Source organism: Dasypus novemcinctus, chromosome 25 (genome assembly GCF_030445035.2).
Source record: "Dasypus novemcinctus isolate mDasNov1 chromosome 25, mDasNov1.1.hap2, whole genome shotgun sequence".
Classification (NCBI taxonomy): domain Eukaryota; kingdom Metazoa; phylum Chordata; class Mammalia; order Cingulata; family Dasypodidae; genus Dasypus; species Dasypus novemcinctus.
This window is the reverse complement of record NC_080697.1, coordinates 61,035,683-61,053,366: the sequence shown is the minus strand read 5'-3', so window position 1 is coordinate 61,053,366 and position 17,684 is coordinate 61,035,683. Positions and strand designations below refer to the sequence as shown.

General features: G+C 43.2%; 1 protein-coding gene across 1 annotated transcript in view; it reads left to right on the top strand.

Moving 5' to 3' along the window:
- The first annotated feature begins 11 nt into the window (after positions 1 to 11).
- Positions 12 to 17,684, top strand: part of MSRA (methionine sulfoxide reductase A) — a 421,979-nt gene continuing 404,306 nt past the window's right edge. The window contains exon 1 of the mRNA XM_058288045.2: positions 12 to 646. Coding sequence (XP_058144028.1) covers positions 511 to 646 — 136 coding nt within the window. The 5' untranslated portion in view covers positions 12 to 510. The remainder of the gene's footprint in view (positions 647 to 17,684) is intronic.

Sequence of the window (17,684 nt, the reverse complement as noted above, 5' to 3'; positions counted from 1 at the left end):
CTTGCTGGACAGGCTGAACACCGGCGCGGGAGGCGGTCAACCGCGGGAGAACTGGACACTCGAGCGCCCACCCAAACGCTGAGCAGTTTCCCGGCCCTTCCCGCTGGCGGCCCGCGCCGCAGGGGCTCGCGTGTCCTCCGCCCGAGAGCCCCGTGGCCGAGGGCGGAACACCCACTCGCTCCCGGGCAAGGTCCGCGCGCCCCGCGGGAGGGGCACGCCCTCGGTCGGGAACCGCTCTGCCCCACGCGTTGGGTCATCTCGTTTCCGGGGCGGCCGCGGGCTCGGTCGCGAGCGCACGGGGCCTCGTCAGACCCGCGCCCGCCCGCAGCGCGGCCCAGTGCACGCCGGTCCCGCGCCCGCCCGCACCGAAGCCCAGAGCACGCTCGCGCCCGCCCGCCGCGCGGCCCAGTGCACGCCGGTCCCGGTCCCGCGCCCGCCCGCATCGAGGCCCGGTGCACGCCGGTCCCGCGCGCCGCGCCGCCTCCACGGGCTCCAGCGCGGGCTCCGCTCATGCTCTCGGCCACCCGGAGGCTCAGCCAGCTCTTCCACAGCCTCATTCCGGGCCCCAGAATGGGCGACGCCGCTTCGAAAATCGTCAGCCCTCAAGAGGCCTTGGCCGGCCGGCCAGAACCCATCCGCGTAGCGGGTAAGGACGCGGCGCTGCGCACGCGCGCGAGCTCCGGCGCTTCCGGGAGGAGAGCACGGGCCGCCTCGGCCGCCGGTTCCGCGCAGGCGCGGGGAGGCGCGCGCAGGCGCAGGAGCGGCCCTGGGAGTCTGGGACCAAGCCGGGGTTCCCTCTTTGTTTTTTGGTCTAGTAATTTTGATTTTTTTTAGCTGAGACCAAACAAAGCGCTTCAGAAATGTCTAGAATGCTGCTATAACCGTGGCAGCGTGCAGATGCCCTGGCGGTTCTAGACTGGGGACAGGGAAAGCAGGTTCCCGCCTTCCCGCCCTTTCTGACGCGTCCCGCTCTTGCGTGGGCCCTGGGCCTGCGGTCGCGGTTGGGGCTGTGGTGAGGGAACCCGAGGGAAGCAGCACGGCCGAGACCTCGTTGTGAAATTTCCTGCAGCCCAGTGTGGCGGGTGCAGCGGTCCTGACGCTGGCGCTGCTCGTGCCCTCGGCCTCCTCGGGCCGCGGTTGGCGCGTCTTTCGAGCGGTGTGGAACTTTTTTTCTTAAATGTCCAGTCAACCACGTACCAGTACTTTCGAAAACAAAAAGCGAATTATGAGAGGAAGGATTATGTGCTCGGATGTTTCAGACATAAACTGCCATAAAAGCTGTCGAACTTCTTTCACTGCCACAGACGGGCCTCGAGCAGTTGGCAGGACCCCACCGTGAGCTGCACTGCGTGGGCGCGTGCTGCTCCGAGTGGGCCCCGCGCGGCCTCGGCCCTGACTGCTGAACCAGCACCTCTGGGCTTGGGTCCAGCAGTCAGTGCTCTGTGTGTGTGTGTTTTTTTAAAGATTTATTTATTCCCCTGTTTACCTCCTCGCTCCCTGCTGTTTTTGTTGTGTTGTCTTCTTACCACATTTTCTCTCCTCTAGGATTCACCCCGATTAGATCCCAGAGACCCCTGATAGGGAGAGTTTCCTGTCGATTGCGCCTCCTTAGTTTCTGGTTTCTGCTACTCTTCACCTTGAGGCTTCCCTGTCTCTCTTTTAACGTGTCATCATCCTGCTGCCTGACTCACTTGGGTGGGCACTGGCCCCCGCACGGGCACGCTTTTTCTTCTTTATCGCCAGCAGGACCCGCGTCAGGAGGCCGGAGGGACCAAACCTGGGTCCTCCCAGGAAGTAGGCAGAAGCGCTGTCACTTGAGCCACATCCGTTTCCCCAGCAGTCTGCGTTTTACACAAGCCCTCCAGGCTGAAGTTCCTAAGCCATTGCCTTAGGGCGCTATGGAGGTTATGTGGTGCATAATCATTGCTTGCTATGGAGGTTATGTGGTGCATAATCATTTGCTTGTGGCTCAGTACTAATTTTATACCAGCATCTAAAACTTTCCTGTCTGCTTCTATTTTCCTTTTCCTTACAGAGTTGTTGCATGTAGGAGGGTGTCAGGCTGAGGGTTTTTTCTCACTGGGAGATTGGAAAAGATGGGGTTTTGTTGGATTTGAGGTAGTTTGGAAACCGATGCTGTGGGCTGTATCCCATGCACCTGGCACTAGCTCGCAGTTTCTTTTCCTGACCTCCCCCATCACTTCACCTCCAAAGCTATGCCCACCATCCCCGGCCCTCACTCATATTCAGCCAACAAATGTTGAAAAAAGAATCCAGATGACCTTAATTTTATCTAAGTTTATCTTGAAAACTAATTTTTTTTTTACAAATCATGGTTCATAAATGGACATTTAAAGGCTATACTTTCTAAATCTGAACTTTCCCAGCTTGTACTATACTTCCTCCTTACATGCTAAAATATCTTTGGTATGCCCTCCCTGAAAAACAAACAAAAAGCACTCGATCAATTTCCAAACTAGTTCGAGATCAAAACTGACCAAAATTTAGTTCTCTTATCTTAATCAAAGTCTTCCTAATGTATAAATGACACTTTGGTAAAAGAGTAACAAAAGTTGTAGAAATAGGTCATTTTCTCTTTCATATTCACATAATAATATAAATAGAAACATAGTAGACCTAATGTATTAATCCAAAATGTGACTCTTTGAAAAATAAATTGCAAAATAAAATTTATACACTATTAGCTAATCTAATCTAGAAAAAGGGAAGAAAGTGCATATACACAAAGTCATTGAGAAAGGGAAATAACAAACAAAATTTAAGTAATCATGAAGTTATTTAAATGCTCATCTATTTGAAAATGAATTTGAAAACTTGGTTGAAATTGATAATTTTTAGGAAAATATAATTTACCAAAATTGACCCCAGAAGAGGTAGAAAAGTTTTAACAGATGAACTTCCACAGAAGAAATAGTTTTCAAAGGTTAATTCCTCTTAATGCTTTAGGTCCAGACAATGTCACAGTGAACTTCTCCCAAATATTAACAGCAGATAACGCCAATACTATTTAAAATGAAAGAAACATCCAAGTTCTTTTAAGAAGTATAACATTGAAACAAAACCTGACAAAGATTCTGCAAAAAAGAAAGCACACACCAATCTCTTTTAAGAATATTGATCCAAAACTCCTAAGTATGAACATATAGAATCCAGCAATGGGAATTTAATGTTAGAATGCAAAGATGGATTATTATTAGACAATTTATTAATATAATTTATTATATTAATTGATCACAGGGGAAAAGTGATGTAACTATCTCCATTGATGATGAAAACTCATTTGACCAAAATTAACAACTATTCTTTATAGTAATGCGCAAAAAAGTAAGACTGGATCATCACCTCTTTGACATGATAAAATATATCTATTTCATCCAAAAAGCCAATATCATGCTTAATGAAGAAATATTAGAGAGTCTATCTAAAGTTCAAATCAAGATAAGGGTATCCATTATTACCGCTATTATTTAACATTACAAATTGTCTCTACTAGCCAATGCTGAAAGACAAGAGAAGTCAATTAGATATGTAAGTATTGGAAAATAGGAGGTAAAACTAATACCATTTGTAGAAGAGAAGCCTACATTCTCTTGGAAAATCCAGGAGAACAAGAGAATTCAACAAGGTATCAGGTTTTACACCTAATAAACAGAAATCAATAGCTTTAATCTATATAAACAACAAGCTGTTAGAAAGTATAATGGAAGAAAACATCCCATTTATAATAGCAACTGTATCAGTCTGCCAAAGGACTACCCATGCAAAGTACCAGAAATCTGTTGGCTTTTGTAAAACTGATTGGGGGTAAAAGCTTACAGTTACAAGGCTATGGAAAGTCCAACTCAAGGTACCATAAGAGGTACTTTCTCAGCAAAACCAGCTGCCATGTGTTGGAGCAAGATGGCGGGCGATCTCTGCCGGGTTTCAGCCTTCCCCTGGGCTTCCTCTTCCCCTGGGCCTCTGTGGACCCAGCTTCTTCCTGATCTCAGCTGTAGGCTGGCATAGGGCTTTTCTCTCAGGGCTTCCGGTATCAGTCTCAGCTCTCTTCCCAAGGTCACCTGTAAGTTATTTGGCAAATGGTCTTCTTAAGTGAGGGAGTGTTTTATATCGGACCCAGAAGGGGATGGGGACGCAAGCTGAGTTTTACCCTCTGATGTAGTCAAACCTAAAAGCCTAATCTTAACAGGTAGTCTAATCAAAGACATCTCTGTTGGATTTAATGCAATCAAAGGGTATCACACCCAGAGGAATAGATTAGTTTACAAACGTAGTCTTTTTCTTTTTGTGATTCATAAATAATCTCAAACTGCTGCAGCAAACAATAAATAGAAATTTAGGAATAAACTTAGCAAAAGATATGTAAGACCTAAGTGAAGAAAATTTGGAAACACTACTGAAGGACACAAAAGCGAACATGAATACATGGCAACACATGGCAGATGATTCTTGGAGAGGAACCCTGGACAGCAAATATATATCAGTTCTCCCTAAATTAATTTATAAAATTAATGTTGTTTCCATAAAAATACTACTGATATTTTTATTATATTCTAGAACTAGACATACTGATTAAAAGACTCATATGGAAAAATAAACAAGATAGTTATGTAACTCTATAAAAGAAGAGCAGAGGGAGAGCTAGCCCTACTAGATAGTAAAAGTAAAGCTTCATAATTAAAATTGTGTGGTTTTGTTGCATGAGTAGACATTCTAATGGAGCAGAAAGAGAAGAAATTCTTAAATAAATTTGGGAATGTTGCATATAATAAAGGTGATCGGTTGGGAAAAGATGGAATATTCAATAAATGGTGTTGGGAAAACAAAAACGGAGTTAGATTCATACCTCATACTTTAAGCCAGGATAAATTCCAGATATATGATAATAATAATAGCTCATACTTATTGAGATCATACTATATGCCAGGCACAGTAATAACTACTTCCTGTACACTAACAAATTTAATCCTCACAATAACCCTGTGAGGTAGTAACTGTTATTAGTCCTGTTTACAGATGTCGAAATTGAGGCCCAGAGAGGTTGGGTGACTCATCCAAGGTCACATATCTAGTAAGTGGTGGAGTTGGGATATGGACAATCTGGCTCTAGAGTTTGTAGTCTTAACTACTGTACTGTTTTTCTGATTACTTAAATGTAAAAAATGAACAGATATAAGTATGAGAAAAGGATAATTCCTTTATGAGGAAAGCCTTTCTAATCACGATTTAAAGTTTAGAAGGCTTAAAAGAGTGATAAATTAGATTATATCAAAATTAAAAAATTCTCCATGGCCAAAAGCACCATAAGCAAAGTCAAAAGGAAAACTGGAATAAATATTTGCAACTCATATCATTGATAAGGGACTAATCTCACAAATATATAAAGGCTCCTAGAAATTCATAAGTAAAACACCAGTATTCCTTTAAAAAATAGACAAAGGATATGGGCAGAAAAGTACAATTGGTTCTTAAACATATGAAAATATGCTCAACTTCAGTCACAATGAGGAGAATGTGAAAACCATTTTCCGTTTTTCAGATTGGCAAAAATCCAGAAGTTTGATGATATGCTCTTTTGGTAAATCCTTAAGGAAACAGATACTCTCATACATTCCTGGCAGAAGTGTAAAGTGGCTCAACTCTTATAGAAGGCAATTTGGCAATATCTGTAAAAAATTTAAGTTGTGTAAACCTTTTGACTCTGGAATTCAGTTTCTGGGAATTTATCCTAAAGATGTGTTTGCCCACATGCCAAATGATGACTGTCCCAGGTTATTCCCTCCAGCTTTGCTTGCACTGGCAAAGTATTGGAAACAATGCAAATGCCCACCAGTCGGGGCTAGTTAAATAAACTATAGTTTACCCTCACACGGGATCATGCAAGTGTAAAAGAGAATGAGGAAAATCTGTATGAATGGATATGGAGAAATTGCCGAGATATAGTTAAGTGAAAAGAGCAAGTCCAGAACAGCCTTTATACTATACTAACTTTTGTGTGAACAGGGAAGAAAATAATAATATATATGCATAAAGAAACGTTGGAAGGCTAGCTAAGAAACTAGTAGCTGGGGAGAGGGATATGCAACGAGATGAGGGTGGATGGGAGGCATAAGTGGGAGACTTTTTACTTTGTGCTTTTTTATAACTTTTGATTCTTATAATGTGACTGCATTATTGAATTAAATAACTCCACTTTGAATGTAATCTCGCTTTGCTGTTTTTAGTTTAATTGACCACCTTTCTATCATCTTTTGTCATACTTCAAGTGATTTTTAAAAAAAAATTTTACTCTCTTTTTCTTGTCATGTAGATCTTTTTTTCCCCCCAACTTGCTTTTGTAATCAAAATCTACATTTTGGAGTGATTTGAAAATCTAAATTTAGAGGGTAGAATTGGAATAAGTTAATCCAAGTCATTTTACATTTCATAAATATTCATTTTTATTGAAACCAATTGTGGTGGCATCATTTTATACAAAGAACAGATCTTTGGGGACAAATTCCTTCCACTATTATGTAGAAGATATTATGTATATTTCTTTTATTTTGAGTGACATATATAGATTTTTAAAAGAAAATGATAGAAAACATTTTTTCCTTTTAGAAAAGTTTCCCCCAGTGTGCGATTAATTTCTAAACGTCGGACACAGAGCTCTTATTTCTCATTTTTGCTTCCAGTCCAAATCTTTCTGATTATTTTACTCACTGTTCCAGAACCCTCAGTGTTTTGCTAAAGTCCCTGGGATAGGGGATTTCATAGCTCCGGCCCTCTGATCCTCACCTACTTTCCCAGCCTTATTTCCCCCTTGCCCCTAAAGCCCCCACCTTCTGGCTAGCATGTATTTCTCTCTTCGGTTTCTGCAGTTGCTCCTGTGGAATCCACACTCCAGTGCTTTCATTTGGTCATAAACAAATGTTTATTGAATGTCTATTTAGGGAAGAGATCATGTTTTCCCAGACTTTCCACATGTCCTTATCCTACCCTATTCCTGAAGACTTTCCTTGCTTGAGTTCCATTTCTCCCACCTCTTTGCTCTCCAACTGAAACAGTCTTTTCTTCTCTTGGAGCAAATAACTATGGGCTCCTGTGTGCATTCTTTCCACTGGCACCTTGCATTGCTACTTAGACATTTCGTTGTTTTCATGGTTCTCAAATCTATGTTTCATGGTGAGGTCCTTGAAAGGAGGGACTGTGGTTATGTACCTGGTGCACGTGGCTGACAGCACTTGGCAAAGGGGCCTCTCCACAGTGCGGTGACGTCAGGCAGAGGCCAGCGAACGCCTCATTCCAGAAGTGCCCCAAGGCCCCTCAGACCCCCACCACCCACTGTCCTGGCATAAGGCCTGCCAGTCACCCTTGCTGGAAAAATAGAGCTCTTGGCCCAGCTATCGCCAGCTGCAGCGCAGTGCAGCATCCGCGGAGGGGGAGCCCACAGCAGGACGATGGGACCTGATCTTTTCTCTCCGGCTTGGAGAGGTTTATACCGCAACTTCAGGCCCTTTTTGCGTTATTGTGCAGGTGACTGATTTTATAAACAAGTTTATACCTTTTGTGTGCTATGGAAATAAAAGATAACTTATATTAAACAAAATCAGCTGAAAATTAAAAGAAAAAAAGGGGTTCTTTTAGGTTACACTGTGACCAGTGTGTTATAAAGAAACAGCTAATACAACTGGCCTTTCGTCCATTGGTATGTACTGTCACGTGTTTTCCCTCTAGTTGTGATGGATTTGTGATGATGTTTTCAAACCTTGCCCCCAAACTTTTTTGTGACAAGTGGTGAACTTTCTGCTGGCCAGGATAAATGATGGGGAGCCCCTAATCTTTAAATTTCCTACAGCGATTTGCTAGAAATCTGCAGGAGGAATGGGGAAAAGGGCATTATCCTCGGCACAATCCAAGTGGGTCTCGCCTCCTCAGGTAGGAGAGGAAGGCAGGGGTGGCGGCGACGCATGGGCTGGGGGGAGCCTGCTAGAGCGAGTGCCGCCTGGAGGCCCTTGTGCTAGTTGAGGCCTTTATGGACCCTAGAAAAGATCATGTCCTTAAAGCTGCCCCCTTCATGTGTGTTGAGCCTATCGTAGGTGGGACCTTTTGATTGGGTTCGTGGAGGACGTGACCAGGTTGGGTCCTAATCCTCTTACTGGAATCCTTTATAAATGGGATGAGTATGGAAGGAGAAACCCCCGGAGCTAAGAGAGGAAAGCCCTGCATGCCAGAAGCTGAAATCAGCGGAACACAGAAACAGAGAAAGAAAGCCACAGACGAGCGGCCAGAAGCTGGAGACACCGGAGCCCGCAGGAGAGGGCAGAAACCGGGCGATGCCACCACGTGCCTTCCCAAGCCACAGAGGAGCCGGGGTCGTCGGCAGCAGCCTTCGGGGAGACAGCGTCGCCTCATGTTGGACCCTTTTCTCGGCCTCAGACTGTAAGCTCGCAAGCCAATACACCCGCACTGGGAGAGCCACCCCGGTTCTGGAATATTGCAGAAGGCAGCTTTTAGCAAACTGAAACAGCGCTCGTCAAGGATGAGGGGAGCCTGCTTCGCTGAGCTTAGCCTGGCTCCTTCACAAGCGCCTGCGCCCTGCCGTCGATCGCCCCTTCTGTCTTGCAGAGCCCAGCCGCCCTCCCATCGCGCCCCTCCATCGCTCAGCAGCCGGCTGGCCCTGCCGTCCTGTGATAAGCGGAGTCACGAACCTCTGGTGACGGAGGAAAGCCTGCATTCTGCAAAACGTGGTTTCGGGGTGTCGGCATGTGATGCGCGAATGTTGTGGATCTTCTCTCTCCTGTTCTTCCATCTTTCTTGCCTCTTAAATTCCCAGTCTGAGAGGTTCACAATATTCAATGTTTTCGAAATATGTAGCACCATACTGTAAACTGCTTGAGGGCAGGAAATTGTCTTAATCTTTGTACCCGGAACATAGTAGGCTTACAATAAATGTTTGTTGAGTGACTGTAGCATGCTACATTTTGAGCTCTCTGAGCAGTATCACACATAATAGACATTTTCTGTCATTTAGTCCAGCAATAAATGTGTGAATGAGTAGTGCAGCGGAGAGTAGTGCACTGAAGAGCCAGGGGTAGCGGGCTTGGGCCCATCATTGTTTGCTGGTCTAAGTGTTAGTGGTTTTTCTATCACCTCTGAAAACTTAATGAGCTAGACAGAATTTCTGCTGCTAAATGGAAATGTATGTGATAAGGAATGGCTGTGTTTGAAGAACGAAGTGTCAGTCCACCCTGTTACATGATGATATTTCTTTACCTGCCACTTCCCTTCTTGTTCCTGTAGTTCAGAGAGTCAGCGCAGGCTTGGCTGTAGAGCTGAGTTTTTGTCTGGCTGCCCAGAGTGTTAGCTATATCAGATTTGTAGCACGCCATGTCATCATATAGTAATTTAATCATTGCAGCTTGTACCTGTCTCCTTACCAGACTTTAAGCAGCCTTATCTTTGAATAAACGAAATGGGCCTTCGCTGGCATTGTCCCCGTCATTGCCCCATTTCATTGCTCTGCCCTTTCTCATGGGTAGCAAGCCTCTTTCATGGTTTCAGCCTCTCTGAGCTCACCTTGCGAAAGTTCTGGTTTTCCATTTCCAAATACAGGAGGTGTATATCTTGCTGTAACCTTCAACTCAGTTCTGAAAGCACATCTGCCATTTTCTGTTAAAAAAATTGGCTACATATTTTAATTTCCCCGTATCTGTCAGTGCCAATTCTATGCTCTCCTATCTCCAAAACCGTAGCCACCTTTGCCTTTGAGCCTTGCCTCTGTGTGGACCGTGTCCCTCTTCCGAGGTCTTGACTCCTCTTTGCCGTCTTCCCTGTGCTCCCGGCCTTCACTGTCCACGGTCCAGTCGATCCTAAGCACCTGTCGGATGCCTGCCGAGGCCCGGCCTTTCAGGGCAGCACCGCTTAGGAGCTGGACACGGCCCGCGGTCAGTGGAGCGCACGCTTCGTCCTGGACTCGGCCCGCGGCCAGTGGAGCGCACGCTTCGTCCTGGACGCGGCCCGCGGCCAGTGGAGCGCACGCTTCGTCCTGGACGCGGCCCGCGGCCAGTGGAGCGCACGCTTCGTCCTGGACGCGGCGTGCGGCCAGTGGAGCGCACGCTTCGTCCTGGAGAGGGACGCTCCGAGGCCTGCTGCCCGCTGCCCTCTCCCTGCAGCGCCTCGCCCGAGCCGCGCCTCCTGTCCTAGCCCTTCTGCACGGCTGTTCTGAAGAAACCTGCCTGGGTTTTTCAAGGGTAGGTTGTTGTGAGATGGCTGCGCCCTCCCTGCAGTGTCTTCTTAGGAGGTGAAGGTAGAGTCCCTCCCCTGGAGTGTCGCTCTGTGATGGCTGTTCCCTCCCTCTGCTGGCGCGACCGGAGCGCCGGGGTTAACGTCTGCTAAAGGGTGGTCTGGGTAATGTCCTCCCGATGGCGGCGTTCTTGACTGCTTTGACTCATGATGCCTCATGCTTGCTATTGCCGTGACTGGACACCGCTGTAGCCTCTGTGTCAGCTGAACCTCTCCTGTGAACTGGGCCTCTTGTGAAAGATGACATAAGGCTATATTGCCCTACTAAAGAAAGTCATGGTTTCTTCCATGTTTCTGTATGACTCTTTGTACCGTTTTGTGAGAGTACATCTACAGTGTTTTCTCAGCAGGATATGTTTCTGATCCACTAGCTTGTTGAATAAATGTATTAAATTTGCATTATAATACAGCAAAGAACAGTAATAGTGAAATTGGAAGAAATGCAGAGTGACAATGTTTTAATGAATATATTATCATTACATTTAAAAAAATGAAGAATAAAATTTAGGAACATTGAATGTCTTCCTAAAGTACATATATAACATTTATTCTTTAAAAAAATATTACCATGTAAGGTAATATCAATGTTGGGTTTTCTGTTGTAAAATTTTCCTATTTTATTTTTCTAATTTTTTTTTTTTTAGGTAATGTTTACTGTTAAGTAATAGTTTGTTTCATTATAGTTTGCTTCGGTCAAATGCAATGTCAAAAATTAAGAACGACTGTTCGAGTGAGGCCAAAAAATAATTGTTTGGTCAGTTGAATATTTTGGTACTTTAACAAATTTTACCCAGAAGGCAAGAGGCATGAAAATAAAATACTTCAAGGGAATTCATAGCTTCTCAGCTGGAGAAAACAAAACCTAATGTAACAAACTTGAATGTACTGTAGGTAGCAGATGGAAAGAATACCGGGCTAGAGTTGGTAGAATTGCAAGAGCCAGCTGTCAGGGTGGAGAACCCACGTTGCTGAAAACCTCCATTTCCTTATCTTTTCTTCCCAATTCCTGAGATGTCATCCAGCTGCAAGCCTGGGCGGCACGGATCCCCGGAGCTTCTGGCTGTCCCTTAGCAGCCCTCCCGCACGGGACGCATGCCCTGGCGGGAGGAGGATGCACGAAGCTCCCCAAGCGTCACAGACTGCGTTCACTTGGGTGCTGGAGACCCCCCTGCAGACTAGAAACTTTGCCCGGTTGTCAGCCTCTGCATGTAAGAGAGATTTGAGGGATCCAGGTTGCACACAACTTTTTAAAGGAACTGAAAAAGCAACAACACATTTCTTCTTCAGGATTATGCTCATATTAAGCAGCTCTGTGGATTTATTTCAATATGTAGAATAAAAAAGTCACTATTTTTTGGTGGAAGTTAGGAGTTGATGAATAAGATTATACAGCTGTTTGGTGCAGTGGTTTTGAAGGAAACACACACCTGATTTAAGGCATAGGCTATATAAATTTAAATATGACTTTCCAGGTCCAAATAATGTTATATTTCTGTTAATACAATAATGGAACTTAAGCCTTAACTATTTTGGTTCATCAATAACTCTCAAATTATTTTTTTTCAGAATGTGATTCATTAAAAAGCTGAAGCCCGTGTTTCATTTTATATATACATTTGCTTCAGAACTTGTAGGATGGTTGGTAAACAAAATTGATACACTTTTTGAAATGAGGACTCTCTCGTGTCGTTGTGCCATGCTAATTAGGAAGGAACCAAGCGGTTTCTGCTGTCAGTCTCCACTCTCTCTGAATGGGCAATGACCACCCCGCCTCACAACGGACCGGCTCCCCACAGGCTGCGCCGAGACGGCTCCTGCCGCCTCAGGGAATTCATTGCCCAAATCTTTGGTTTTATTTATGTTATTACTCAGTTTAATCTGTAAGAGATGAGTCATTTTTATCTACTTCTTCTTAACCTACCAAATAACTGATGTTCACAGTGAAAAGAGCATTTTTTAATACCTTTCTCCATGTTCATATAATCATATACAAACACATACGTACTGTTGTCTGTATTTTATAAAACTGGGTCACAGTGTAGTCTGTTTCTTATTTTCTCCCTTAATAGTTTATCATGGAAATATTTACAAGTCAACTAGTAAATATTTAGTATGTTCCTTTTAATGGCTACATAGTAGTCCATGGTACGTATGTACCACAGTTAATAAAAACCAACCAAACAAAGCCAATCTCTTCAGCAGTTTTTCAGTGTTTGGCTCAGTCATATTGATATATATGTATGTATTAGTGATGGCACATGGTATATGTATGGTAAGCAGTTATGGAAACTTCCTTTGTAAATCTGTCTAAGGGCTCTAAAGTTGGTGCTCGGTATAGAGTCATAACCCAGTCACATTTGATGAACTGGACTAAACATTTTTTGCACTTTTGCTATAAACCAGGAGTTGGTCAGAGATTTTCCATGGACCAAATTTGACTTCCCACCTGCTTTTTTTTTGATTCACTGTGTTTATTTATCCGCCCCCTTGCCACTTGCTTGCTGTCTGCTCTCTGTGTCCACCTGCTCCTCCGTGTCTGCTTGTCTCCTTTTGTTGTGTCATCTTGCTGTGTCAGCTCTCCATGGGCGTGGGCCAGCCTGCCCTCACACGGAGGCCCCGGGACACGAACCCAGGGCCTCCCAACGTGGCAGACAGGAGCCCAATCAGTTGAGCCACATCCACTTCCTGCCACTTGCTTTTTCTTTAAAAAAAATTTTATCCTGAAATACTTGTAGATTCACATGCAGTTGTAAGAAATAATACAGAGAGATCTGGTGTGCCCTTTACCCAGTTTTCCCCAACAGTAGTATCATGCAAAACTGTACTACAATATCACAGCCAAGATATTGACAATGAGTCAAGCTATAGAATAGTTCTGTCACAACAAGGAGCTCTCAAGTTGTCCTTTTATAGCCACAGCTCCCTCCTTCTCTCACCCTGTCCCCCAATCCAGCTCCTAGCAACCACTAAATGGTTTTCCATTTCTGTAATTTTGTCATTTCAAGAATGTTATGTAAATGGAATCGTATAACATGTAGCCTTTTGGGGTTGGGTTTTTCCAATCAGAGCAGTTCCCTGGAGAGTCATTTAAGTTGTTCCATGTATCACTACTTTGTCCTTTTTATTGCAAAATAGTGATGCATGGTATGATGTACCGCAGTTTAACCATTCACTTGTAGGACACCTGGGTCATTTCTAGTTTTTGACTATTACAGGTAAAGCTGCTGTGAACATTCATGTACGAGTTATAAGTACATGAATATAAGTTTTCATATTTCTGTAATAAATGTCCAAGGGTGTAATTTCTGGGTTGCATAGTCGTTGCATGCTTAGTTTAAAAGGAACTACCAAACTCTTTTCCTACTAAAAGGTATGAATAATATAGTTTCTTTGCATCCTTGCCAGTATTTGATAATCTTTTTTTGCTTGTTTGTTTTATGCATTCTGATAGGTGTGTAGTGACATCTCATTGTGGTTTAAATTTTTATTTCCCTAATGGCTAATGATGTTGAACATCTTTTTGTTTGCTTGTTTACCATTTGTATATCCTCTTTGGTAAAATGTCTTTGGTGAATATTGTGAAGTTGGGTTTTTTTTTTTTTTGGTGTGTGTGTGTATGTATGATTTTTTTGTATTTTCTAAATCATAGACTTTTTTTTTTTTTAAGATATGTGGCTTGCAGATATCTGTAGCTAGTCTGTACCTTGTCTTTTTTAACCTCTTGATAGTCTTTTGCATCCTCTTGATAGTCTTTTGCATAGTAAAAGGTTTTAATTTTTATGAAGTCCAATTTACCAATTTTTCCTTTATGGATCAAGCTGTTGGTATTAAGTCCAAAAACTTTCTGTCTAACCCTAGATCCTGAAGATTTCTATTTTTTTTCCCTAGAAATCTTATAGTTTTATGTTTTATGATTAAGTCCATTATTCATTTTGAGTTAACCTTTGTTTAAGGTGTGATATTTAGGTCGAGGTTCATATTTTTGTCTGTGGATGTATAATTGCTCCAGCATAATTTGTTGAACTCTTTCCTTAATTGAACTGCTTTTGTACTTTTTGTCAGAAATTGGCTGGACATATTTCTGGGTTCTTTATTCTCTTCCATTGATATATATATATCTCCTCTGTCAATGCCACACTGTCTTGATTACTGTGGCTATATAGTAATATTAGGTATAATGATTTCTCTTAGTTTATTATTCTTTTTCAAGATTGTTTTAGCTATTCTAGGGCCTGTTGCCTTTCCCTATAAATTTCACTCTTTTTATTTAAAAATTTTTTTCTATGCATTTCAGATTAAACTTATCTATGTCTATTAAAAAACCTTGCTAGGATATAGTTAACAATCACATTTAAACCTATAGATTAATTTGGGAAGAACTGGTGTCTTTATTATGTGGTGTCTTCCAATCCATGAACACAGTATGTCTGTCTGTTTATGTAGGTCTTCTTTGACTTCTTTCGTCTGAATTTTGTGATTTTCATTGTACAGATCTTATACATATTTAAGTTTATACCTAAGTACTGTGTTTTAAATTTGTTTCCACATATTCATTGTTAATATATAGAAATGTGCTTGATTTTTGTATGTTGCTCTTATATCCTCTGACCTTGCTGAATTCATTTACTAATTCTAGGAGTTTTTCTGTAGATTAGTTGGGATTTTATATGTAGACAACCATGCCATCTGAAAACAGAGACAGTTTTATTTCTTCCTTTCTAATCTCTTTGCTTTTTATTTCTTTTTCTTGCCTTATTACAGTGGCTGGAACTTCTAGTACTATGTTGGGTAAAAGTGGTGGGAGTGGACATCTTTGCCTTATTTCCAATCTTAGAGGGAAGGCAGTCTTTCACTGTTAAGTATCATGTTAGCAGTAGGTTTTTTTGTAGAAGCTTTTTATTAAATTGAGGTAGTTCCTCTCTATTCCTAATTTCTTGAGAGATTTTATTATGAATGGATATTGTGCCATCTGTTTTTGTAAACAAAGCTTTATTATATACACAAGCATGCTGGTTCATTTATGTATTATCTGTGACTGCTTTTGCACTATAATGCCAGAATTGAGTAGTTGTGACAGAGACCATATGACCCTCAAAGCCTAAAATAAATTACTATTTTGCCTTTTATAGAAAAGGTTTTTTCATTCCTGATATGGTTTTATAACATCTGTCTCTTGGTTTGTTAGTTGTTTTTCCTCTTTCTTGAGTTCCTCCTCTCTCCTGTTATCAAAACACGAGTGCAAGCTCTTTTAGCTTTGGCAAGTTTATTGCTTTGGCTGCACATTAGGAGCTGGGCAAACTATGATAAGAGTCCCTAAGTTATGAAATAGGTACATATGCTCCTTTGATCACTGAATAGTAAATTGCTGTGGTTTTGTGCTTATTGATTATCATTTGGTAGAGATCTTATGTCCTGCATCTCTCCATAAACAGTTTCTCCCAGCTTGCTTGATATTCTCTCTCTAGAACATGCCTTTCTTTTTCTCTCTCTTCTCTTTGCCAAGCTTCTCCTCCACCAGTGATGCCTTTTCTTCCTCTCCAATCCATTTTGATCCTTCTCTCTTCTGAATCCCGAGCATTTATTTCCTGAATTACTCCATTGTTTTATGACATCTTTGTTTAACTTTATAATAGTTATTTAACTTCTATGTATGTGTGATTTTTTCTTTGTAACTACATTGTAAGCTTAGTAGGGTTATTTACTTATTTGTATCACAAAATGCCTATGCATATTTATGTTACACAATAATTATTAAATGAATGAATGAATAAATTGAATTTATACTCTGTAATAGTATATTTGGAAATTGTTCAATAAAGTCCTTTTAGTATTGTGGAGGTCAATGCATATTAATATTAATGATTTCAGTAAATGTATGCTCTGTTTTTAACTTCCCTTTTAGCACAAAATATCCATCTTTAGAAATTTGATTATGACTGTTCTTTGAGCCCAATAGCTGATTTTCCAAATAGTTATTAGAGGAGATCTGAGCTCTTAGCTTCTACATTACAATTTCTGTTTAATATTTATGGAAGAGAAATCTTACAAATATGTAAAAATATTGGTGAGTGAAAGTAATGGCTCCCAGTGTGACAGAAGAAAATATCTTAAAAAGATCTGCAGTTATCTGCAGTTTCCCCAAGGTTGTGTTTACATAAAAAAGACATTGTTTTATGTTCTAGAATCAAGAGATGATTTTATGATTTAACATGTTCCACAAAGAACTTTTATAAGGTTATCAGTACCAGCATAACTACTGCAGAGATCACATAGCAATATTAGTCTCTGGATTTATTGAGTTTGCTGCATTCCTTTAGTATCATTCATATTTTTCTCCCGAGAGTACCACTTCCCTCTCTTGACATAATACAAAGATATGGAAACTCATTTATGCTGTGGTGTAGATGCTGGGAAATGAGTGCCTGTTTATTATCTCTCTCTACAGGACCTTTCATGACCGTGGGCAGGTGTTTACCATCTCGGTATAAATAGGCAGCTTTCAGAAACGTAATCTCTGGTTTGGGGGAAGCACAGCCATTTCATGGCAGTGAGTCCGAGCCTCCCTGATTGTGCTTACTAGTTGCATGACCTTGACCAAACGTTCCCGTGTTCTCATTTGCAAGGCGTGAGCAGTGGCCCTTGCCTCCCGCAGAGGCTTGTGGGAGTGGAGGCGACGACGGCGAAGGGCCTAGCTGGCTTCTGACTCCTGGGGGATGCGGGCTTCCGGCTGCAATGCTGTGTGTCTGGTGGAGGAGCCTGCGGGGCGGCTGTCATCGGGGCGGGGGCCCTGCTCCGTAACCGTGGCTGAGGCTTGTGTGCCAGCACACCACTCAGCAGGAGAGGGCACAGGAGGCAGCAGAGCCCCGGCTCTCCGCGGGCGTGAGCACGGCTCGGTCTCCTTTCTGGGGTGCCTTCCTGTCAGAAGGGTGGGCCGCTGGGGCTGCCCTGAGGCAGGGGGCTCTGGGGTTACCTAAACCCGTCTGTACCCCGCTCACCTCTTCTGAAAGCCTCAGGCGGCTCTCGGCAGGCAGCGTGGTAGCGTGGTGTGTGCGTTTGCTCAGCCTCCCCCTCTTCCCGGAGCTGGCTCCTTCCCCCTTGGTGCACGCCTCTGCCTCGCAGGTGCATTGCCTTGAGGTGGGTGAGTCCCTGGTGAACAGCCGAGCTCAGCAGGGGCTGCCTGAGTGTCTGCCAGGAGCTTGCAGCCCCTTGTGAGCAGTGGTGCTGGGCGTGGTCGCCTCCGGGGCACCTTCCTCCTCTGTGCTCAGCTTCTCTGGAGCCCGGCGTCCTTCCCCACCGTGTCTTCATGTAGCCCTGACTACACGTAGCATCAGAAGAGGGAGGACCCAGGAGTGGGTGATGCGGCCTCAGCGTTTAAGGGG